This window comes from Peromyscus californicus, unplaced genomic scaffold (genome assembly GCF_007827085.1).
Source record: "Peromyscus californicus insignis strain IS unplaced genomic scaffold, ASM782708v3 Scaffold_12__1_contigs__length_115047231, whole genome shotgun sequence".
Lineage (NCBI taxonomy): Eukaryota > Metazoa > Chordata > Mammalia > Rodentia > Cricetidae > Peromyscus > Peromyscus californicus.
The window spans coordinates 67944815-67969433 of NW_026294413.1; the positions used below are offsets into that span (position 1 = coordinate 67944815).

Below are 24619 nucleotides of genomic sequence, written 5' to 3' on the forward strand. Positions count from 1 at the left end.
GCTATTGTAAAGGGTGATGTATCTCTGATTTCCTTCTCAGCCTGTTTGTCAATTGTATATAGGAGGGCTACTGATTTTTTTGAGTTGATCTTGTATCCTGCTATGTTGCTGAAGGTGTTTATAAGCTGCATCAGTTCCTTGGTTGAATCTTTGGGGTCACTCAAGTATACTATCATGTCATCTGCAAATAGGGAAAGCTTGACCTCTTCTTTTCCCATTTGTATCCTCTTAATCTCCTTATGTTGTCTTATTGCTCTGGCTAGAACTTCAAGTACTATATTGAATAAGTATGGGGAGAGTGGACAGCCTTGCCTCATTCCTGATTTTAGTGGAATCACTTTGAGTTTCTCTCCATTTAATTTGATGTTGGCTGTTGGCTTGCTGTAAATTTCCTTTATTATGTTTATTTTATTTTATTTTATTTTATTTTGGTTTTTCGAGACAGGGTTTCTCTGTGTAGCTTTGCGCCTTTCCTGGAACTCACTTGGTAGTCCAGGCTGGCCTCGAACTCACAGAGATCCGCCTGGCTCTGCCTCCCGAGTGCTGGGATTAAAGGCGTGCGCCACCACCGCCCGGCCCTTTATTATGTTTAAGTATGTTCCCTGTATTCCTGATCACTCCAAGACCTTTATCATGAAGGGGTGTTGGATTTTGTCAAATGCCTTTTCTGCATCTAGTGAGATGATCATGTGGTTTTTTTCTTTGAGTTTGTTTATATGGTGTATTACATTGACGGACTTTCATATGTTGAACCACCCTTGCATCCCTGGGATGAAGCCTACTTGATCATGGTGGATAATTGTTTTGATGTGTTCTTGGAGTCTGTTTTCCAGTACTATATTGAGTATTTTTGCATCAATGTTCATGAGGGAGATCGGTCTGTAGTTCTCTTTCTTCGTTGTATTCTTGTTTGGTTTAGGAATCAGGGTAATTGTAGCCTCATAGAAGGAGTTTGGTAATGTTCCTTCTGCTTCTGTTGTGTGGAATAATTTAAAGAGTATTGGTATTAACTCTTCTTTGAAGATCTAGTAGAATTCTGCGCTGAAACCATCTGGTCCTGGGCTTTTTTTGGTTGGGCGACTTTTAATGACTGATTCTATTTCCCTAGTGGTTATTGGACTATTTAAATAGTTTATCTGGTCTTGATTTAAATTAGGTATGCGGTACCTATCCAGAAAATTATCCATATCTTTTAGCTTTTCCAGTTTTGTGGAGTAGAGGTTTTTGAAGTATGACCTGATGATTATCTGGATTTCCTCATTGTTGTTATGTCCCCCTTTTCATTTCTGATTTTGTTAATTTGGATGCTCTCTCTCTCTGTCTGTCTTTTGGTTAGTTTGGATAAGGGCTTGTCTATCTTGTTGATTTTCTCAAAGAACCAACTCTTTGTTTCATTAATTTTTTATATTGTTCTCTTTGTTTCTATTTCATTGATTTCAGCTCTCAATTTGATAATTTCCTGGCGTCTATTCTTCCTGGGAGACTTTGCTTCTTCTTGTTCTGGAGCTTTTCAGGTGTGCTGCTAAGTCACTAGTGTGAGATTTCTCCAACTTCTTTATGTTGGCATGTAGTGCTATGAATTTCCCTCTTTCACTGCTTTCACAGTGTCCCATAAGTTTGTGTATGTGGTGTCTTCATTTTTGTTGATCTCTAGGAAGTCTTTAATTTCTTTCTTTATTTCTTCCTTAACACACTGGTGATTCAGTTGAGCATTATTCAGTTTCCATGAGATTGTAGGTTTTCTGTAGTTTTTGTTGTTGTTGAAATCTAACTTTAAACCATGGTGGTCTGATAGAACTCAGGAGGTTATTTCAATTGTTTTGTATCTGTTGAGATTTGCTTTGTGGCCAAGTATGTGGTTGATTTTAGAGAAGGTTCCATGGGGTGCTGAGAAGAAGGTATATTCTTTTTTGTTAGGATGGAATGTTCTGTAGATATCGATTAAGTCCCTTTGAGTCATAACATCAGTTAAGTCCTTTATTTCTCTGTTAAGTTTCAATTTGGAAGATCTGTCCAGTGGTGAGAGTGGGGTGTTAAAGTCTCCCACTATTAATGTGTGGGGTTTTATATGTGGTTTAAGCTTTACTAATGTTTCTTTTACATATGTGGGTGCCCTTGTGTTTGGGGCATAAATGTTCAGAATTGAAATGTCATCTTGATGGATCTTTCCTGTGATGAGTATGAGCCCTTCTTGATCTCTTTTGATTGATTTTAGTTTGAAGTCTGTTTTGCTGGATATTAGGATGGCTACACCTGCTTGCTTCTTAAGACCATTTGATTCGAAAGTCTTTTCCCAGCCTTTTATTCTTAGGTAGTATCTATCTTTGAATTTGAGGTGTGTTTCTTGTATGCAGCAGAAAGATAGGTCCTGCTTTCATATCCATTCCGTAAGCCTGTGTCTTTTTATAGGTGAGTTAAGTCCATTGATATTAAGGGATATTAATGACCAGTAAGTGTTCATTCCTGTCATCTTTTGGTGGTAGTGTGTGTGTACTTCTCTTCTTTGGGGTTTACTGCTGTGGCATTATCTATTGCCTGTGTTTTTGAGGGTGTATCTGACTTCCTTAGGTTGGAATTTTCCTTCTAGTGCTTTCTGTAGGGCTGAGTTTGTGGATAAGTATTGTTTAAATCTGGCTTTGTCTTGGAATGTCTTGTCCACTCCTGTCTATGATGATTGAAAGTTTTGCTGGGTGTATTAGTCTAGGCTGGCATCCATGGTCTCTTAGTGTCTGCATTACGTCTGCCCAGGTCCTTCTGGCTTTCAAAGTCTCCATTGAGAAATCAGGTGCTATTCTGATGGGTTTGCCTTTATAAGTCACTTGGCCTTTTTCCTTTGCTGCTCTTAATATTCTTTCTTTATTCTGTACGTTTAGTTGTTTAATTATTATGTGGCGAGGGGACTTTTGGGGGTCTAGTCTGTTTGGTGTTCTATAGGCTTCTTGTATCTTCATAGGCATTTCCTTCTTAAAGTTGGGAAAGTTTTCTTCTATGATCTTGTTGAATATATTTTCTGTGCCTTTGAGTTGGTATTCTTCTTCCTCTATCCCTATTATTCGTAGGTCTTTTGGTATTTTCATGGTGTCCCAAATTTCTTGGACATTTTGGTCATGACTTTGTTGGCTTTAGTATTTTCTTTGACTGATGAATCTATTTTTTCTACGTATCTTCAATGCCAGAGATCCTCTCTTCCATCTCTTGCATTCTGTTGGTTATATTTGCATCTGAAGTTCCCGTTCGTTTACTCAGATTTTCTATTTCCAGCATTCCCTCTGTTTGTGTCTTCTTCATTTTTTCTATTTCCCTTTACAGGTCTTGGACTGTTTCCTTCATCTGTTTCATTGCTTTTTCATGATTTTCTTTCAGGGATTTATTGTTTTCTTCTGCTTTATTTGTCCTTTCCTCTAATTTTTTATAGTGTTCTTCCCATTTTTTTGTTTGTCTTTTCCTCAATTTCATTTGTGATTTCTTCTATATAAGCCTCTACACTCATCATGATGTTATTCATAAGGTTGCTTTCTTCTGCTTCTTCCATATTGTGATGTTCAGGTCTAGCTGTTGGAGGAGGGCTAGGTTCTGGTGATGCTGTATTGCTCTTCATTTTGTTGTATGTACTTCTGCCTTGACGTCCACCCATCTCCTTGTGGATTCGTTCTTGGTCTTATCAGTGCTCTTGGTCCAGACAGAGCTGACAGATTCAGGAAGCCTCTCTCTCTTGTCCAGATGGGAGCTCCAGCATGGGATGGGAGCTGGGGGCTCTTGTCCAGATGGGAGCTCCAGGGCAGGATGGGAGCTGGGGGCTGGTCTCTAAGTCTCAGGAAGTGGCTGGGGTCTTGGGCGGATGGGCGTGGGGCAGGGTATGGAGATTGCAGGGTCTGCTGGTGGTCTTGGAGAAGGGGAACCTTCCCGGTGGGGGTAGAGGGGATCCTGCCTGATGGCCAGAACCTGGGGCCAAGTTGGGCAGGTCTTCTCTGGAATGGCTGGTGCCCAGGGATGGGATCTAGGGGCAGGCCTCTCTGGGTCTGAGCCCAGGCACTCACCTCTTGTCCAGATGAGCAGAAGTCTTAATTCCTTAGAAATGAGTCAACCATAAGTAATGGATTAATATGTAACTAGGTGATCTATTCTGATTTCAGAAGAAATGATTAACTGAATTGTCTCTCAAAGTTTAATGATTCCTAATTAAATCTATGATAGGCCTCTGCAGCATGATAAAGGAAAGACCACTAAGACACCATAACAGTCAAGTTTGTGGTCACTGTAGCAGATAGAGAATCCTTTCAGCTTAAACACTTGAGGTCAGAGTCCCATGAAAATCTTCCAGAGGTCCTTTAAGTCCCTCTCTTCACAATGACTCCCCAACCCATTTGGCCAAGGACCCTGCCAACTTAGTGTCAAGGAGAGTGACATCCTGGGCTCACAACAAAATGACACCAGGAATCCATGTTGTGACAACCAAGCTGAGACCTTCCTATTGTAGTTTGCTCTCTCTACAGGAGGGGCAGAAAGTTTGCATTGGACCCAGATGTGTCCTGCTTCCCCACAGTGTCCTTAGAATGTCGTTTACTGCAAGCCATCATGAATAGCTACCTACAGAATTTCATACAATTTCACCTAAGTAGCTGATGTGTTCCCTAGAATAGAGAAAGATATGAACAAATAGAATTCCTTTCGTCTCTCTGTGATTTTTTGCCCAATACCGATATTTGCATGTTTTATACAGCTAATTCCCTTATCAAATGACAGATTTATAATTTTACATTAATTGCCTGTTTTCAGGCTTCAAAGTGATGTCATATGTATGCAATGTAGATTGATTAAATCAAACTAACTGACATATCCACAAACTCAAATACTTTTCATTTTTGGAGTGAGAACATAAATCTGTTTGACAGTTTTGAAAAGCACAATATATTATTGGCATATTGTGCAGTAGATCTCAAAAGTTATTTAGCTCCCTAATTCAAATTCTATACTCTTTGATCAACAGGTTCCAATTCTAATCTCCCAGCCTCCATTAACCACTATTTTCTCTACTTCTACAAGATCCGTTGTTTTAGATTTTAAGCAGAATGACATCATGCATTATTTTTCTACTATATGTAGTTTATTTAGCTTAGGATCATGTCTCAGTTCCACCTGTATCATGCAAATAATGGAATTTCACCATATTTTTAATTTCTGGATCATGAACCGGAGAGATGGTTCAGTAGTTTAGAGCACTTGTTACTCTAGCAGAGAACTCAGGTCAATTCTCAGCATCCACATGATGTCTCACAACCATCCTAACTCCAGGTTCAGGACATCCACTGCCCTATTCTGACCTCTATGGGCAACACACACACACACACACACACACACACACACACACGCACACGCACACGCGCACGCGCACACGCACACGCATGCACGCATGCGCACACACCCATCATACCCCTGTTCCTAGGTGAGGCCAGCCTGTCTCACCTCCCAGAGCTGGTTTCACACAGCTCTAACCATCTTGTGCTCTAAGCTCAGATCCTCAGCTCACTCCAGTCAATATCAGCCTTTTCCAGGGCTGGAACCCTGTCTCTCTCACTACTGGATCTACACCACTAAATAATCATTCAAGATCTTACAAAGATTTTTGTTTATCTATGGACAATCCTCGGCTACATTGTAGAAAATACCAGTAGACTCATCAGCAGGGAAGCCAGTGCTGATCTAATCTTACTATTAAATTCAATCCTGAAGCTTTTGCTTAGAGATAAATGCAAATACATAATAAACAGGTAACCTATACATGTCATTGTGATTGATTATTATACTTAACTATGTATGATGGTAAGACATGATCACTGGCTACAGGGCAAACACTTACTTTTAAAGTTTCTCTGTGACCCCCTAGCAATTTAAGAGAGTCAGAGTAAGTTAAGATTAATTCACCAGATGATTTTCAACAGAGGCTTCCACAGTGTCATCAGAAGTCCCAGAGGTTAATGAAATGATGTACAGAAATACTTCTGGTGAAATATGGCACAGTATCAAATCTAAATAACTACTGTATAACTTTGTGTGTGTGTTTGTAGTGATAGAATTGTGTTATGGTAATTTGGGTGTCCATATTATTTTTTTAAAAAGAAAAAAAGAAAGAAAAAGAAACAAATTTAAAAAAGATCTTATCAGAACAGAAAAAAATGTAAGAAATGAGAAAGGATACACTTTTAGGTCAGTGCAGTCCCTGTGGACTTCCTGGGTCTCAGGCCCCTCGCAGCCACAGCCTAAACACCCTCTTTTCTTGGTCTTTAACGTGGTTTAGCTCTTAGGATGTCATTGTGGTGACAGTGTCATTTTTACCCAAACCAGAAAACTTCCTTAAGTACTGAAGCCAATTAGAGCAGAGGTGCTAGGCTGGAAGTGTCTTTTTGACATCACCAACCAACATTCGTAGATCCTGATTTCTATCAGGTACACACAGTAGACTCCTTCTTCACCCTCATTCTCTTGTTTCACTAGACAGGTCAGTGTGGCACAAATGGATCTATATTTGGAATTCACTTAAAAATCACATTTTAAAAATAATTAAATTCTCTATATTCTAACAGTGCCACATGTGTGGTCTTCTTTGATTCAGAGAAGCAGTGTGTGGAATTGGAAGAAGGTTGGAAACCCCACAAGGCTGTGGCGTTCAATGTTCCTCATGTGGAGCCCTCTTCGAAAAGGGGGCATGAGAAGAGCAACCAGAAAGAATAGCTTTAGTTTTCTTGATGTTCAAACCACGGACCCAACCACTCCAGCTGGAAGTATAAGACAGTTCATTGTGACCCATGTGGCCCTATTTAAGTCCCTCAAACAGCACCACTGGTGAATATTACTTTTTTTTATTCTTCTCTGATACATTACATCCTGGTCACAGTTTCCCCTTCCATCCCAGTCTGCTCCCCGCATCACTGTCCCCCCAGACCCACTACTCCTCCATTTCCCTTCAGAAAAGAGCAGGCCTTCCAGGGAGAGTAACCAACAAGGCTTAACAAGCTACAATATGACTAGGCACAAACCCTCATGTCAAGGCTGGATGAGGCAACCCAATAGGAAGAAAAAGGTCCCAAGAGCAGACAAAAGAGTCAGAGACACCCCCCACACCCACTGTTCGGAGTCCCAAAGAATACCAAGCTACACAACCATAATGTATACACATAGAACCTAGTGCAGTCCCATGCAGACTGCGTTAATTTTGCTTCAGTCTCTGTGAACCTCTATGGGCCCTCCTTAGTTGATTCTGCAGGTTGTGTTTTCCTAGTGTCCTCCATCCCTCTGGTGTGGTGATATTGTGTTCCCCAAAATATTGTGCACCCTAATAAATTTATCTGGGGTCAGAGAACAGAACAGTAACTAGATATAGAGGCCAGAAAATGGTGGCACACACGCCTTTAATCCTAGCATTCCAGAGGCAGAGATACTCTGGATCTCTGTGAGTTCAAAGCCACACTGGAAACAGCCAGGCATGGTAACAAGAGCCTTTAATCCCAGGAAGTGATGGCAGGAAGCAGAAAGGTATTTAAGGCGTGAGGACCAGGAACTAGAGCTGGTTAAGCTTTTAGGCTTTCGAGAAGCAGTTCAGCTGAGATTCATGGGCTCCCTCTCAATGGTATGGTCCTCAAGTTGGACCTGTCATTGGTTGGGCACTCCCACAAGTTCCCACCACCATTACCCCAGCATGTGTTGCAAGCAGGACAAATTTTAAGTCAAAGGTTTTACAACTGGGTTGGTACTAGTTCCACCATTGGAAGCCCTGCCTCGTGTAGAAGGTTCCAGTTCTGAATCTCTCATTGCTAGGCATCTTCCCTAGGGTCACCCTCTTAGATTGCAGGAAGTTTCTATGGCACCATGTTCCCACACCACCTCCAAATATGCCCAAATTCCAGTCACCTCTCTGAGTACCCTCTCCCACCATTCTTCTCTGTCCCATCTGATCCCTCCTGTTCTCATCCCCAGCTACCTACAGTCCACCTGCAAAATCTATCCTATTTCCCCTTCCCAAGGAGATAAATGTGTCCCTCCTTGAACCCTTCTTGTTACTTGGCCTCTCTGGGTCTCTGGATTATAGATAGCATGGTTATCCTATAGTTAATAACTAGTGTCCACTTATAAGTGAGTATATACCATGTTTGTCTTTCTGGGTCAGGGTTACCTCATTCAGGATGATTTTTTTCTAGTTCTATCCATTTGCCAGCAAATTTCATGATGTCATTTTTTAACAGCTGAGTAATACTCCATTGTGTAAATGTACCACATTTTCTTTTCCATTGTCCATCCATGATGCACATCTAGATTGTTCCAGTTTCTGGTTATTACCAATAAAGCTGCTATGAACAGTTGAGCAAATGTCCTTGTGGTAGGATGGAGCATCCTTTGGGTATATGCCCAAGAGTAATATAGCTGGGTCTTGAGTTAGATCAATTCCCAACTTTCTGAGGGATTGCCATATTGATTTCCACAGAGGTTGCACAAGTTTGCACTCCCATCAGCAATGGAGGGTGTTCCCCTTGCTCCACATCCTAGCCAGCATGAGCTGTCACTTGTGTTATTGATCTTAGCCATTCTGAGAGGTGTAAGATGGAATCTCAAAGCAGTTTTGGTTTGCATTTTCCTGATGGCTAAGGGTGTTGACCATTTCTTTATGTATTTCTTGGCCATTTAAGATTCTTCTATTGAGAATTCTCTGTTTAGATCTATACCCCATTTTTAATTTGAATTCTTTGGTTTTTTGAAGTGTATCTTCTTGAGTTCTTAACTGTGCCAGAGTCCTGTGCTGTTCCCTTTGGGGGAGGAGGCCAAGTAGGTGCAGAGTCAACGACACAGGCTCTGGAAGAATGTTGAAACAACAAACTCAGTTTATTCAGGAAGAGGCAAGTCTTATATACCCTCCAACCCACCCCAGGGGAAGATCTGATAACTGTTCATCTGCTGGTGTGAAATGGCTGACTCTCATTGGACTAGGTCATCTCCAGATGATGTCTCAGCTGCTGTTGCTAAGGCCCTTAGGCAGACCCATGTTGGCTCTCAGAAAGTATCATATTACTGGTTTGGGACAGCTGCCCCTCAGGCCTGTTAGGGATGAGTCATTCCATATTTTACATATTTTGAATATTATTTGGAGTTGTTGAAAATCTTTTCCTGTTCTATAGGCTGCAGCTCTATCCTGTTGATGGTACCCTTTGCCTTACAGAAGCTTTGTAGTTTTATGAGGTCCCATTTATTACTTGTAGATCTTCGTGCCTGTGATATCAGTATGCTGTTCAGGAAGTTGTTTCCTGTGCCAATGCTTTCAAGGCTGTTCCTCACCTTCTCATCTATCAGGTTCCACATATCTGGTTTTATGTTTAGATTTTTATCTATTTGGACTTGAGTTTTGTGCAGAGTGATAATTATGGATCTATTTGCATTCTTCTATGTGCAGACAACCAGTTAGACCAGCACCATTTGTTGAAGATGCTTTTTTTCCTCATTGTGTATATCTGGCTTCTTTATTAAAAAAAATCAGGTATCCATATGTGTGCAGATTTATGTCTGGGTCTTTGATTCAATTCCATTAATCAACCTGTCTGTATTTATATCAATATCATATGGCTTTTGTTACTGTTGCTCCATAGTACATCTCGAAATCAGGGATGGATATTGGACACTTTGAAAAATAATTATTAGATATTTCTTTCTTTTGGGGTTTTTTTTGGTTATTGTTGTTGTTTTATATTTGGTTTTGGCCATTCTCTTACCCATTTGTTGATTTTCAGTTTTATTTCTTTGGAGTTTAATTTCTGAAATTCTTTGCATATTTTGCATAATAGCCTGTGATGGCTGATCTTGGTTGTCAACTTCACTGCATTTGGAAGGAACTGAAACCCAAGCAGTTGGGCAGACTTCTGAGGGATTTTCTTGATTAGATCATTTGAGTTGGGAGATCCATCCTAAATCTGGACCTCACCTTCTTATGGCAGCCCACATAAAAGGACATGGAAGAAGGAAGGTTTTTCTTTTTGCCAGCTTGCCATCACTTTTTCTGGAAACTACATCCACCTTGTTGCTGACATTCCTTCTTTGGTTATAGAACCTACTTTTTCAGGATTCCATCGCAGATGAGACCAGAGCTCTCTAAGAATCCTCCAGAACTCCAGCACTGGATCAGGACTGCTGAGACATCAATGGCATCCTTGGTCTTCCTGTCAGGGGACAGCCATTATTGTTTCCTTTGCTGTACAGAAACTTTATCTTCATGGAGTATCACCTGTTGATACTTGGGTTTAGCTCTTCTGCCTTTGGTGTTCTGTTTAAAAAGTTCTAGATTGTCTCAATATCTTGAAGGGTTTTCCCTGTGTTTTCTTCTAAACATTCCTTTTCTGTTTTTAAACTAAGGCCTTTGATCCATTTTGAAATGATTTTTGTACCTCTGCAGGTAGATTTTTGGTAGATTCCTCCACCAGTTTTTGAGGCACCATTTATTGAATCTTTTCTCCCAAGATTTTTGTTATTATTTTTTATGCCTCCCTGTCAAATTAAGTGGGCATTGCTTTGCCACTTTAAGCCAGCACCTCTGTTCTATCCATTGCTCTTCCTGACTATTGTTGCATCAGCACCAGACTATCTCTATAACCATGACTCCACAGAATAATTTAAGATTGGGTGTTGGCACAACTCTAACAGTGTTTTTATTCCTTAGGACTGCTTTGGTATTTGGTGTCCATTGTGGTCCCATATAAATTCTTTTCAAATGTGACATGGAAATTTTGCTACACATTGCATTAATTCTATATATTAATTTTGGTAGTATAGATTTTTTAAAACAATTTTGGTTCTATCTATGTAGGAACATGAAATATTTTTCCAGCTTCTGGCATCATCTGTGATTTCCTTTTGTAATATCCTGAAATTTCAGAGAGAAAGAAACCTCGTGTTCTTCCTCATGTATAGAATATAGCAAATAATATAGCATATATGTTAGCAAATGCACACATGACTACAGTATAATGTGAAGGAAGAGAACAAGAGAGGTAAAATAAAAGGGACTGAGGAAACATGAGCACAGGTGACTGAAATGAGTTATGAAAGTATATTAAACAATTTTTTGAGTTCTAATTCTGTCATGGATTTTTTTTGTCTTGGTGGTGCCTGGATAAGCCCATAAAATGTATTTTCTACTAAAAGTGTAAAATTGAATGTGAAGCTTCACAACTTCCATTCTGAATACCAATTCTAACTGCATGGAAGTTCATTGAGTAGTATCAACTTCGGGTCTGGTTAATTTTGATGTGGTTTTTTTATTTATTTACAATGTTTTCTTAATGATAAAGTTCATGGGTGGGGAAGTGGGTGGATTGGGGAGGAGATTGGGAGGGAAAACCATGATGAGAATATGTTTTATGAAAAAATATTTTATTTTCAATTAAAAGTTTTTTAAAGATGTAAATGAGAGAAGCCAACTGTTTTTTATAGACTAGGTCAGGGTATATAACCTGGTCAGATGGTGGGCTGCATGTGGCCCTGAATTGGTACATATATATGATCCAACATAAAATCAAAATTTCACTGAAAACATTATGAGATCTTTTTCTGTGTGTGATTTTGTGTGTGTGTGTGTGTGTGTGTGTGTGTGTGTGTGTGTGTGTGTGTGTGTGTGTTGTGTGTAGCTATATTGTGTGACTCTTGAGCATGAACTCTGTAGATGACTGCATGTTCCAATGTCATGCAAAGTGAATACATAAGAAAAATAAAAGAAAGAATGAGAGAAAAAAACAAAGAAATTAAGAGAGATTTTAACAGAATACAAAGGATGTAAGACATAAGAAAAGACACAATTTTAGCTCAGTGCATTCACTGTGGACTTCCTGGAGTATCAGGCCATCCTCAACCACAGCCTCTTTTTTTTTTTTAATTTTAATTTATTTTGCAATACAATTCAGTTCTACATATCAGCCACGGATTCCCTTGTTCTCCCCCCTCCCATCCCCCTCACCTTCCCCCTAACCCCCCCCCCCATTCCCATCTACTCCAGGGCAAAGCCTTCTCCACAGCCACAGACTGAGGTCAACCTGGTAGACTCAGTCCAGGTAGGTCTAGTCCCCTCCTCCCAGGCCGAGCCAAACAATCCTGCATAGGCCCCAGGTTTCAAACAGCCAACTCATGCAATGAGCACAAGATCTGGTCCCACTGCCTGGATGCCTCCCAAGCAGATCAAGCCAATCAACTGTCTCACCCATTCGGAGGGCCTGATCCAGTGGGGACCCCTCAGCCATTGGTTCATAGTTCATGTGTTTCCATTCATTTGGCTATTTGTCCCTGTGCTTTATCCAACCTTGGTCTCAACAATTCTCGCTCATATAAACCCTCCTCATTCTCGCTAATTGGACTCCCAGAGATCCACCCAGGGCCTTGTCATGGATCTCTGCATCCAGATCCCTCAGTAGTTGGATGAGGTTTCTAGCACATCAATTAGGGTGTTTGGCCATCCCATCACCAGAGTAGGTCAGTTAGGGCTGTCTCTCGACCATTGCTGGCAGTCTGTTGTGTGGGTATCTTTGAACCACAGCCTCTTTACCCTCTACATTCTTGGTCATTCTCTCAGCTTAGCTCATAAGATGTCAATGCGGTAACAGTGTCATTTTACCCAAATCAGAAAACATCCTTAACTAATAAAGCCAATTAGCACAGAGATGCACATGTTTAGAATGCCTGTGAGGTCACTGAGCACTGACCTCCTTCATCCCTTCAAGGACTGTGTCTACTCTGCCCTCCTCCAACCCAAGCAGCCTTCCTGGAAGATGCCACCAGTCCTGATTCTCCTGACCTTGTTTCTGCCACTTGGAGCTGGTGCAGATGAGTGAACACCCCTGTCCCAGAGATGCCATCCCATAATACATTGGCAGATGCTCTGCCCAGCTCTAGTCAGGAACTGACCTGCACCTAACCAGGAGGTTTCTGAATCTCAGGTTTCATACCAAACCCAGACCTGGAAATCTGTCACTGGCTAGATTTTCAACAGGGTCTGAAGAAGGGAGGTGTCCTCAGAAGACATAGTGCGCATTAGCTTTTCCCTAGGGAGAGATGATAATCCCTAAAAAGAGAAGTAGCAGAGAATGCAAAGAAAATTAAAAAGTACATCATTAAACTTACTTGAGCCCAGGGCAAGGGCAGCTTTAATGACCAGCCTGCAGTGGGGTAAGGTAAGGCCACCAGCTCAAGAATATTAGCATCAAAGCCCAGCAGCAGTGGCGCACGCCTTTAATCCCAGCACCCAGGAGGCACAGCCAGGCGGATCTCTGTGAGTTTGAGGCCAGCATGGTCTACAGAGTGAGATCCAGGACAGGAACCAAACTACACAAAGAAACCCTGTCTCAGGAAAAAAAAAAAAAAAAGAAAGGCAGAAAGAAAGAGAGAAAAGGAAAGGAAGGAAGGAAGGAAGGAAGGAAGGAAGGAAGGAAGGAAGGAAGGAAGGAAGGAAGGAAAGAATATTAGCATCATTCAGTAACCTCCACACTCAGCCAGCTAAAGAAGGAGGCCCAGGGGGACAGATGCCTGCATTGCACACTCCACTAGCTTTGCAGTCTTGTTTTGGTTGGCCTCTCCACTTCTTCCTGCAGGTCACCAGCTATTCCCATCTTTGCCAGCACACTACTCCAATGTCCCCTAGGCTCTGAATCCCATGAGCTCTGAACCACCAGGCCTCCAGCTAAGTAGAAGTCATTCATCCATGCAGCCAAAAGCATTTACTAAGAACACAAGATGTGTTGGGCACCAGAATAGGAGAATTTTAGAAAATCCCCCTCTGCAGTTGAGAAAATAACAACCAAGACATGAGCGGGATTGGGAGACTCACTAACAAAAAGAACATAGGCGAGCCTACCAGGATCCTCTTGACCTCTATCATCAAGAAGATAGAGCTGGTCCGTGCACATGTTCATAAAGGAGGGGCTGGAGGACAAGTGCCACCCACCCCTTCTCAGAATAGGGCTCTAGGCTTAAGATTCAGCAAAGATTATTCTATGTATAAGGAATTATGTTCACCACAGGCTTAGGGAACTGCAGATCCCATAGTCTTCACCCTCTCCCTGGATATTCCCTCCTGACCTCACCTGCTGCTCGCAGGCACCCATATTCTAGCCTTTTCTTTCAGAGGAGATCATCGGGGGCCATGAGGTCAAACCCCACTCCCGCCCCTACATGGCTTATGTTACATTTCTGGATGATGGTAAGATGATGCTCTGTGGAGGGTTCCTGGTGAAAGACAATTTCGTGCTGACAGCTGCTCACTGCCTAGGAAGGTGAGGAGAAGCAGCTAGCCCGTGTTTTCTGAGACCCCAACAGGTGTTTCCATCCTCTACTTGTGGATGCTCCTGAGAGCACACTAGAGGGTAGGACTGTGCAAATAGATGTCTGAAAACAAAGACACTGAGGTCAAAGGGTGAGAAGTCAGAGCTAGCAGCACACTTGAGTTGAAAGTAGCTCCACTGGCCAGACTAAAGCAGTGGCTGAGGTTGAAAGGACACATTGTGAGTCAGTGCAAACTTTGGAATATTTCCTAGAAGCAAGAGGGAGCCTCCAGGACTCTAAAGTTCTTGAGAAGCAGAGCAGCAGGTCAAACCCTGAGGTCCTCCTGTCTCCTCAAGTCCCCTCAGCTAGAGCCCATCCCTGCCCTCCCTGCCTCTTACACCTCCTGGACTGTGTCCTCTCTCACTCCACATCTCTCATCTCCACTCTGCTCTCTACAGCTCAATGACAGTCACTCTGGGAGCCCACAACATCGAGACAAGAGGCTGTATTGATCATCCAGGATGACCAGAAATGCAAACTCCGCTTCCACCGCTATATCAAGACCATTCAGATTTGTGCTGGAGACCCAAAGGAAATACAGGCTGCTTTCAAGGTGGGGATCAAGCATTTAACAGACAAAATGCAGGGAGAAAGGAACGTGGGGGAGGCCTGGGTGTGAGAATGGCCAAACCCTCAAGCCCCAGATCAGAGCAGAGACATCCCAAAAGTGCAGCTTTGAGTCCCTCTGTGGGTTAGAAAGTATGGAAGGTGGGAAACATCTACCTTCCCAAAGCAGCATAAATTATCAGAGCATCCCTGAGGACTTCAGGGAGAGCCTTGGACTGAGCTAGAAGGAAAAGTCGGGTCTCCCTGGAGCCCTGATCCTGAGGGAGTTTGAAAACCGGTCCTGGACCCGATCTAACAGTTAACCTTCCGAGGAGGAAGTACAGACGGCAGAGTCAAGGAACCAGACTCAGTTCTTCCTTTCCCTGCCCACAGGGTGACTCTGGAGGACCTCTCGTATGTGACAACAGAGCTTATGGAGTTTTAGCCTATGTGAAAAACAAGACCATCGCTCCAGGAATCTTCACTAAGGTCGTGTCCTTCCTGCAGTGGATAAGAAGAAGCATGAAGCCTTCTAACAGGTGCTAAAACCAGCTGTTCCTACCAGCTTGTCTGGACACAGGCCAGAACCACATGGAGTGGGCAGCAAAGGTGAAAATTCATAATAAATTGATGTCCTCGGTGAATACAACTGACGTCCTTTATTGTTTGAGCGTCTCTCATGTGCACCTCGGTGATCCAGGCAGACTCTCTTGTCAGTTCTGGGCTTTTCTTCTTCCTTCTTCCCCAGCCCCTCCCTCACCTGGAACTTCAGGCTAGACAATTCCACATATTCATCACCCCATACATGGTGGACTTGGCGGGTTGTTTTTTATTTATTTATTTATTTATTTGTTTATTTATTTATTTATTTTTACCTTTTTAGAGCTTTATTAGGAGAGAGAAGGACAGAGAGAAACAGAGACAGAGACAGAGAGACAGAGAAAGAGAGACAGAGAGACCTAGCAGCAGGAAAGTACAGAGAGAATACGGAGAGAGCTGTTTTTACTTTTGAGGTAGGATCTCACTATACAGCTCTGGCTGGCCTGAACTTTACAGAGATCTGCTGCATATGCTTCCCAAGGGATGAGATTAAAGGGGTGTGCCACGATATCCAACTACATGCATAATTTAAGACCCAGCTCTTCAAGGTTGGTTTTCTTGCAACACAATCAGGAGTCTATACTCAGTCATTCCTTTTCATACTTAGCCCTCCACAAAAGAACCTCCTCAGGACCAGGAAAGCTACCATTTCTAAACCACCTTCATCAAGATAATTGAACAAGGCATTGGGGTGAAGGGAGATTGGACTCTGGGAATTTAGAAGGCCTTGGGAATCAGTTTCCTATTTTCAGGACCTCTCATCTCTCTAGCAGGTCAGGTGACTCTCACCACCTGAACTGTCTGCAGTCTGGAAGGCTGAGACATCCCTCTGGTGGCCCCAGGCTCACCTGGGTGCCGTTTCCCCACCCAGCACAGATCTCAGGCAACTTCTGTCCCCCTTGCTGGCCTTCCAGTGTTTTCCACATGACTTCCTCCAGCCACCTGTGCCAGCCCCACCTCCTCAGCCCTGATTTAAACCAGCCTTTTACTCATTTATAAGTTCCAAACACTTGGAATCTCCTCTACCTCTTAGTCCAGTTAGACTTAGCCTGCCAGTCACCTGATGATCACCCTTCCCACCTAGGCCAAGCTCAGCCCTGTTCCAACCCAAGTCTTCCAAGGAGAGGCTCAGCCATGACCTCCAGTCACTCAACAGCCCTGGCTCAGCTTGGAAACCCTGCTTCCCCCTGCTGGCAACATGAATTATAGCAGTTTATGAACCAGAGGGATCCAAGGGATGCTAGGCTGGAAGTATCTTTTTGACATCATCAACCAACATTCGTAGATCCTGATTTCTATCAGGTACACAGTAGACTCCTTCTTCACCCTCATTCTCTTGTTTCACTAGACAGGTCAGTGTGGCACAAATGGATCTATATTTGCAATTCACAAAAATGTAATGTTTTAAAAATGATTAAATTCTCTCTATTCTTATAAAGACATGGGCATAATCTTCTTTAGTTCAGAAAAGCAGTGTATGGAATTGGAAGAAAGTTGGAAACCTTCCAGTGCTGTGGTCTTCATTGTACCTCATGTGGAGCCCTTGTGAAGGAGGTGGGCAGGAGAAAGGCAAGCAGAGTGGCTGTAGCCTGCTTCACATTCAAACCACAGACCTGGCCTGTTGTTTGAATTTCTAAAGGTCTTAAAATAAAAAACCTGGATCCAGATAGTGGTGTAAATACTGAAAATTCAGAGAGACAAAAAAAAAACAAGCCACAACCACATCTCAACTCACCAATTCCCCAATCCTCTATTTGAAAGCCTCTGAGTCCTCAGCTGAAAAAGTTCTCACCACACTGGCCACTCCACCTGAATTATCATACGTTTCATTGTGACCCATGTGACCCTATTTACGTCCCTAGAACAGCACCACTAGTGAATTGTACTTTTGTATATACGTCTCACATACCTTACATCCCGCTCACAATTTTCTCTCCATCCACTCATCCCTGTCTGCCCCACCTCCTGCCTCCCCCAGATCCTCTTGTCCTCTACTTCACTTCAGAAAAGAGCAGGCACCCCAAGGAGATCAACCTAATATGGCTTAACAAGATACAATAAGACTAGGCACAAACCCTCATATCAAGGCTGGAGGAAGCAACCCAGAAGGAGGAAAAGGGTCCCAAGAGCAGGCAAAGGAGTCATAGACACACCTACTCCCACTGTTAGGAGTCTCACAAAAAGAACCACAGAATGTATGGGGAGGATCTAGTGCAGACCCATGCTGGCTCCTTGAGTGTCACTTCAATCTCTTGAGCCACTATGAGGCCTGCTATGTTGGTTCTATTGCCAATTGTGGTAGTTTGAATGTAACTGGCTCCCATAATTTCATAGGGAGTGGCACTATTAGAAAGTGGGTATGGACTTGTTGGAGGAAGTGTGTCACTGTGGGAGCAGACTTTGAGGGCTCCTATGCTAAGATACAACGCTCTCAGCTCCAGCACCTCATCTGCCTCTATGGCCCCCACGTTCCTAGTCATGATGATAATGGACTGAACCTCTGAAACTGTTAAGTAAGCCACGTCAATTTAATGTTTTCTTTAGAAGAGTAGCCATGGTCATGGTGTCACTTCACAGCAATAGAAACCCTAACTAAGTCAAGCATGTTTTTCTAGTGTCCTTGAACCCTCTGGCTCCTATATCCTTTCACCCCCTTTCTGCAGGGTTCCTTGAACTCGGCCTAATTTTTGGGTGTGGGATTCTGCATCTGTTACAATCAGTCACTGGAGGAGCCTCTCTGATGATGAATGGGCTGGGAACCAATCTATGAGCATAGCAGAATATCATTAGGATTCATTTCATTGACTTTTTTGCCAATTCATGTTTGGTTCTACCCTAGGTCTTTGGGCCATCCAACCTCTGGTTCTTGGCCATCCAGGCAGTGTCAGGCATGGGCCTCAAGTGGACCAGTCACTGTCTGGTCACCTGTTCTGCTCCACCAACACTCTAGCACAGGCAGGACAAATTGTAGGTTGAATGTTTTGTGGTTGAGCTGGGGTTCCAGTCCCACGACTGGAAGCCTTGACTAGTTACAGAAGATGGACAGTTCAGGCACTGTATTCCCCAAGGCATCTTCTCTAAGGTCACCCTCATAGACTCCAGGGAGTTTCTACTAGAGTAGGTTTCCACATCACCCCCAAATTCCAATCTTCTCCCCCAATCTCCACTCCCTCCAAATCCTACACCTGATTGATCCCTCCAGTTCCCATACCCACCCGAACCCAGTCCATCTTCAAAATCTATTCTATCTTGCAGCAGCCTTTTTCTTTTGGGTCTACCACCCAGCTCCCAAATCAAGACATGGAGACTTCTTATTAGTTTTGAATGCTCAGCTTAGCTTAGGCTCATTTCTGGCTAGCTCTTTTAACTTAAATTAACCTGTTTCTCTTTATCTACCTTTTGCCTTGGTGCTTTTTACATTTTCCTTCTGTATGTCCTACTTTTCCCGCTGTCTCTATGTCTGTCTGTCTGTCTGGCAGGTGCCTGGCTTCTGGCCCTGGGCATGTCCTTGTCTTTCTCCTAGTTCTCTACTCCTTCTCTCCTCCTTCTTCTCTTCCTTCCTCTCAAGATTCCTCCTATTTATTCTCTCTGCCCACCAGCCCTGCCTTTCCCTCTCCTGCTTGGCTACTGGCCATTCATCTCTTTATCAGACCAATCAAGTGCAGGCAAGGTGCAACAGCAACACATCCTTACATCATCGTTAAACAAATGCAGCAGAAACAAATGTAACACACCTTTACACAATTACAGTAATATTCTACAGCATAAACAAATGCCACACATCTTTACATAGTTAAATATTCCACAACACTATCTCCCTTTCACAGGGAAATCCAAGTGGTCCGCCTAAACTGTAGCTAGAGTTTTCCAGCATTTGTAAGACTGAAACGGTGCTATGGCTGCTGGCTCCGCCCACCTCAGCTTCCCAACATGGCGGTGGTACGTTTTCCACCAGCTCTGGGAGCCATCAACTCTCAGAAATAGTGGGTCTATGTTTCTATCAAAGCATCGTGTAGCCCAGAAACCTCTTTTTTTGTTTTGCACTAGCAAAGGCTAAATCCACCACACAGCTTAATGTGCCACTTGCAGAGGCCTCATTCCTGCCATACTGCAGGTCGAGCACACACACCAGGAACGTGCCATAGTAGCTCAAACACGCAGGCTGCCGCTAACTTGAGAGAAACAACTAGGAACTGTTTTTAGTTTGTTTTAGAATCTTTTTACTCAGGTTTTAGGTGGAAACTCTTGTCAACACGTTGGGCACCATTTGTGGCTGGAGTTTTCCTGCCTTTCCCACAGTCAGGACAAATCTCTGTCACCTGCCAGTCCCACAGCCGCTCAGACCCAACCAAGTAAACACAGAGACTTATATTGTTTACAAATTGTATGGCCGTGGCAGGCTTCTTGTTAACTGTTCTTATATCTTAAATTAATCCATTTCTATAAATCTATACCTTGCCACGTGGCTCGTGGCTTACCGGCATCTTCACATGCTGCTTGTCATGGCTGCGGCTGGCAGTGTCCCCCTCACTCAGCCTTCCACTTCCCAGAATTCTCCTCTCTCCTTGTCCCGCCTATACTTCCTGTCTGGCCACTGGCCAATCATTGTTTTATTTATTGACCAATCAGAGCAATTTGACATACAGACCATCCCACAGCACTTCCCGTTGAGTCCTTGTTACTTAGCCTCTCTGGGGCTGTGGATTGTAGCATGATTATCTTTTACTTAACAGCTAATATCCACTTATAAATGAGTATATACCATGTTTGTCTTTCTGGGTCTGGGTTACCTCATTCAGGATGATTGTTTTTCTAGTTTCATCCATTTTCCTACAAATTTCATGATGTCTTGTTTTTTTACAGCTGAGTAATACTCCATTGTACAAATGTACCACATTTTCTTTATCCATTATTCTGTTGAAGGACATCTAGGTTGTTTTCAGTTTCTGGCTATTATTTCTTTAAAACTACTATAAACATAGTTAAGCAAGTGTCCTTGTGGTAGGATAGAGCATCCTTTGTGTATATGCCCAGGAGTGGCTAATTTGGTATAGTGGTATAGTTTGGTCTTCAGATAGATCAATTCCCAGTTTTCTGAGAAACTGCCATATTGATTTCCATGGTAACTATACAAGTTTGCATCCCATCAGCATTGGAGAAGTGTTCCCCTTGCTCCACATCCTAGCCAGCCTGAGCTGTAACCTTTGTTACTGATCTTAGCCATTCTGATAGGTGTAAGATGGAATTTCAAAGCAGTTTTGGTTTGCGTTTCCCTGATGGCTAAGGATATTAAACATTTTTTAATGTTTCTCAGCCAGTTATGATTACTCTATTGAAAATTCTCTGTTTAGATCTGTACCCCATTTTTAGTTGGATGATTTGATTAGTTGATGGCTAAGTTTCTTGATTTCTTTACATATTTTGGATATTAGCCTTCTGTCAGATGTGGAGTTGGTGAAAATCTTTTCCCATGCTGTAGGCTGCCATTTTTCCTACTGACTGTGTCCTTTGCCTTACAGAAGCTTTTCAGTTTCATGGGGTCCCATTTACTAATAGTTGATCTTAGTGCCTCTGCTATCCGGGGTCTTCAGGAAGTTGTCTCCTGTGCTGATGCATTCAAGGCTATTCTCCACTTTCTCTTCTATCAGGTTCAGTGTATCTGGTCATTGATCTGCTTGGACTTGAATTTTGTATAGGGTGATAAATAAGAATATTTTTCATTCTTCTACATGCAAACATCCACTGAGACCAGCACCAGATGTTGTTTTTTTTTCCAGTGTGCATTTCTGGCTTCTTTATAAAAAATCAAGTATTCATAGGTGTGTGAATTTATGTTTGTGTCTTCAATTCCATTGGTCAACATGTCTGCTTTTATGCCAGTACCATATGGTGTCCATTACCATAGCTCTGTAGTATAGCTCATAATTAGGAATGGATATTGAATGCTTTTTAAAATATTTATTGGATTTTTTTTTTGTTTGTACATTCTTTTTCATTCTTTCTTTCTTATTGCCTATTTCTTTCACTTGCCCATTTGTTGACTGTCAGTTTTATTTCCTTGGTGTTTAATTTCTGAAATTCTTTGCATATTTTGAATAATAGCCTGTGATGGCTGATCTTGGTTGTCAGCTACACTGCATTTGGAAGGAGCTAAAACCCAAGCAGCTGGGCACACCTGGGAGTGTTTTTCTTGATTAGATTATTTGAGGTAGGAGATCCATCACAAATCCAGGTCCCACTTTCCCATGGCAGCCCATGCAAAAAAAAAAAAATGGAAGAAGGAAGATTTTGCTTTTTGCCTCCTTGTTCTCATGCTTTCTGGAAACTACATCCACCTTGTTGCTGAGGCATTCCTTTTTTGGTTATAGAACTTACTTCTTTAGGATTCCATCTCTGGTGAGTCCAGCAGCTCTCTAGGAATCCTTCAGAACTCCAGCACTGGATGTGGACTGTTGAGACAAATAGTCTTGTGGACAGAACAACAACATCCTTGGTCTTCCTGTCAGGGGACAGCCATTAATGCTTCCTTTGCTGTATGTACAGTGTTGGACCCCAAAGTTTAGGGTCTCGAGTGGGCGCCCAGACTCCGGTCCAGTTGATGCAATAGCAAGAGGTTTTTATTGAAGCGGCTGTACAGTCGGGCAAACTCTTGTCCTGGGAGCAAGAGTTGCATCGCACTACAGTCACATAGGCACTTTTAAAGGAAAAACCCACAAAAGCCACAAGATTACAATTCCCATACAATTTCGTTTCAGTTGATTTATGTCTAGAGGCTAATTTCATAAGATCATGGTCTGGTCACAGAGTAATCACAGAGGGGGTACAGTTATGTCAATGTGCACATTTTTCCCCAAACCTCAAGGGGGGGAGTGGAGTTTACACTATTCCAGTCACAGTTGAGCATATCTCTTAACAGAAATCTTTTTACATTGTTACATTGTAGGGGTGGTTGAATAATGGCTGAGTCAGGTTGCCCTAGTTTTCTTTTTAGTTCCTTATTCTCCTGGGGCTTGGGGGGGTGTAAGCCTGAAGGGTTAGGGTCTTTCATACAGAAACTTTATTTTCATAGCATTCCACCTATTGATGCTTTGGGCTAGTTCTTCTGCCTTTGGTGCTCTGTTTAAAATGTTCTAGATCTTCTCAATATCATAAAGGGTTTCCCCTGGGTTTTCTTCTAAAATTTGTGTTTCTGGTTTTTTTTTTTGTTTTGTTTTGTTTTTCGAGACAGGGTTTCTCTGTGTAGCTTTGCGCCTTTCCTGGAACTCACTTGGTAGCCCAGGCTGGCCTCGAACTCACAGAGATCCGCCAGCCTCTGCCTCCCGAGTGCTGGGATTAAAGGCGTGCGCCACCACCGCCCGGGCGTGTTTCTGGTTTTAAACTAAGGCTTTGATCCATTTAAATGATTTTTGTAGAAGGTTAAGGATGAGATTCATATTTCATTCCTCTCCAGGTATATCCAGTTCTGACAGCACCATTTGTGGAATCTTTTTCAAAGATTTTTTTTTAATTTTTTGCCTCTTTTGTCAAAAATTAAGTGGGCATAGCTTTGCCACTTTATGCCAGCACCTCTATCCTAGTCATGTATCTTCTTGCCTATTTTTGCCCCAGTACCAGGAGTTCTTTATCACTATGGCTCTGTAGTATTATTTTTTAATTAAAAGGTTTTTTTTCCTTTTTACATATCAACCACAGTTCTCCCTCCCTCCCCTCCTCCTGCTCACTCTCTACTTTCCCCCCACCACACCTCATCCACTTTTCAGAGAGGGTAAGGCCTCCTATGGGAAGTCAACAAAGTCTGGCACATCATTTGAGGCAGGACCAAGCCCCTCCTCCCTGTATCAAGGCTGAGCAAAGTATCCCTCCACAGGGAATGGGCTCCAAAAAGTCATTTCATGCACTAGGGATAAATCCTGGTCCCACTGCCAGTGGTCTCACATGCTAGTTCAGGCACATGCAGGTTCCCCAGCTGTCAGTCCAGAATCTGTGAGCTCCAACTAGCTTGGGTCAGCTGTCCTGTGGGTTTCCCCATCATGATCTCTGCTCACATAATCCCTCCTCCCTCTCTTCAACTGGATTCCAGGTGCTCCACCCAGTGATTAGCTGTGGATCTCTGCATCTGTTTCCCGCAGCTCCTGGATGAAGGTTCTATGATGATAATTAGGGTAGTCATCGATCTGATTACAGAGCAAGGCCAGTTCAGGGACCCTCTCCACTATTGCTTGGAGTCTTAGCAGGGGTCATCTTTGTGGGTTCCTTGGAATATCCCTAGCACCAAGTTTCTCCCTAACCCCACGATGGCTCCTTCTATTAAGATATTTCCTTCCTCGCTCTCTCTCTCTGTCCCTCCCCCCAACTTGACCATCCCATTCCCTCATGTTCTCATGCCACCTCTCCTTGGCTCCTCCCCTTCCCCCACACTCCCAATTTACTCTGGAGAGCTTATCTATTTCCCCTTCCTAGGGTAATCCATGTTTGTCTCTCTTAGGGTCCTCCTTCTTATCTAACTTCTCTGAGGTTGTGGATTGTATCCTGGTTATCCTTTGCTTATGTCTAATATCCACTTATGAGTGAGTACATACAGTGTTTGTCTTTGGGGGGGTCTGGGTTACCTCACTCAGGATGGTTTTTTCTAGTTCTGTCCATTTGCCTGCAAATTTCATGATGTCATTGTTTTTTACAGCTGGTTAATACTCCATTGTGTAAATGTAGCACATTTTCTTTATCCATTCTTCATTTGAGGGACATCTAGTTTGTTTCTAGATTCTGGCTATTACAAATAATGCTATTAACATAGTTGTGGAAATGTTTTTATGGTATGAATGTGCATTTTTTGAGTATATTCCTAAGAGTGGTATTGCTAGATCATGAAATAGATTGATTCCCAGCTTTCTGAGAAACTGCCATACTGATTTCCAAAGTGGCTGTACAAGTTTGCACTCTCACCAACAGTGGAGGAGTGTTCCCCTTACTCCACATCCTCTCCAGCATAGGCTGTCATCAGCGTTTTTGATCTAACCATTCTGACAGGTGTAAGATGGTATCTCAGAATTGTTTTGATTTACATTTCCCTGATGGCTAAGGATGTTGAGTGATTCTTTGTCTTTTGGCCATTTGAGAGTCTTCTGTTGAGAAT

General features: G+C 42.7%; 1 protein-coding gene across 1 annotated transcript; it reads left to right on the forward strand.

The window, feature by feature from the left end:
- Nucleotides 1-12791: 12791 nt before the first annotated feature.
- LOC128106503 (granzyme F-like) lies at nt 12792-15432 on the forward strand. Its single transcript, XM_052732038.1, has 4 exons — nt 12792-12840; nt 14144-14291; nt 14776-14893; nt 15280-15432. The coding sequence occupies exons 1-4, from the start codon at nt 12792-12794 to the stop codon at nt 15430-15432; spliced, it is 468 nt and encodes a 155-aa protein (XP_052587998.1).
- Nucleotides 15433-24619: the final 9187 nt, after the last annotated feature.

Coding starts and splice junctions, on each gene's coding strand:
- LOC128106503 (XM_052732038.1), top strand. CDS start 12,792: ATGCCACCAGTCCTGATTCTCCTGACCTTGTTTCTGCCACTTGGAGCT. Junction 12,841..14,143: donor GTTTCTGCCACTTGGAGCTG/GTGCAGATGAGT, acceptor CTTTTCTTTCAG/AGGAGATCATCGGGGGCCAT. Junction 14,894..15,279: donor AAATACAGGCTGCTTTCAAG/GTGGGGATCAAG, acceptor CCCTGCCCACAG/GGTGACTCTGGAGGACCTCT.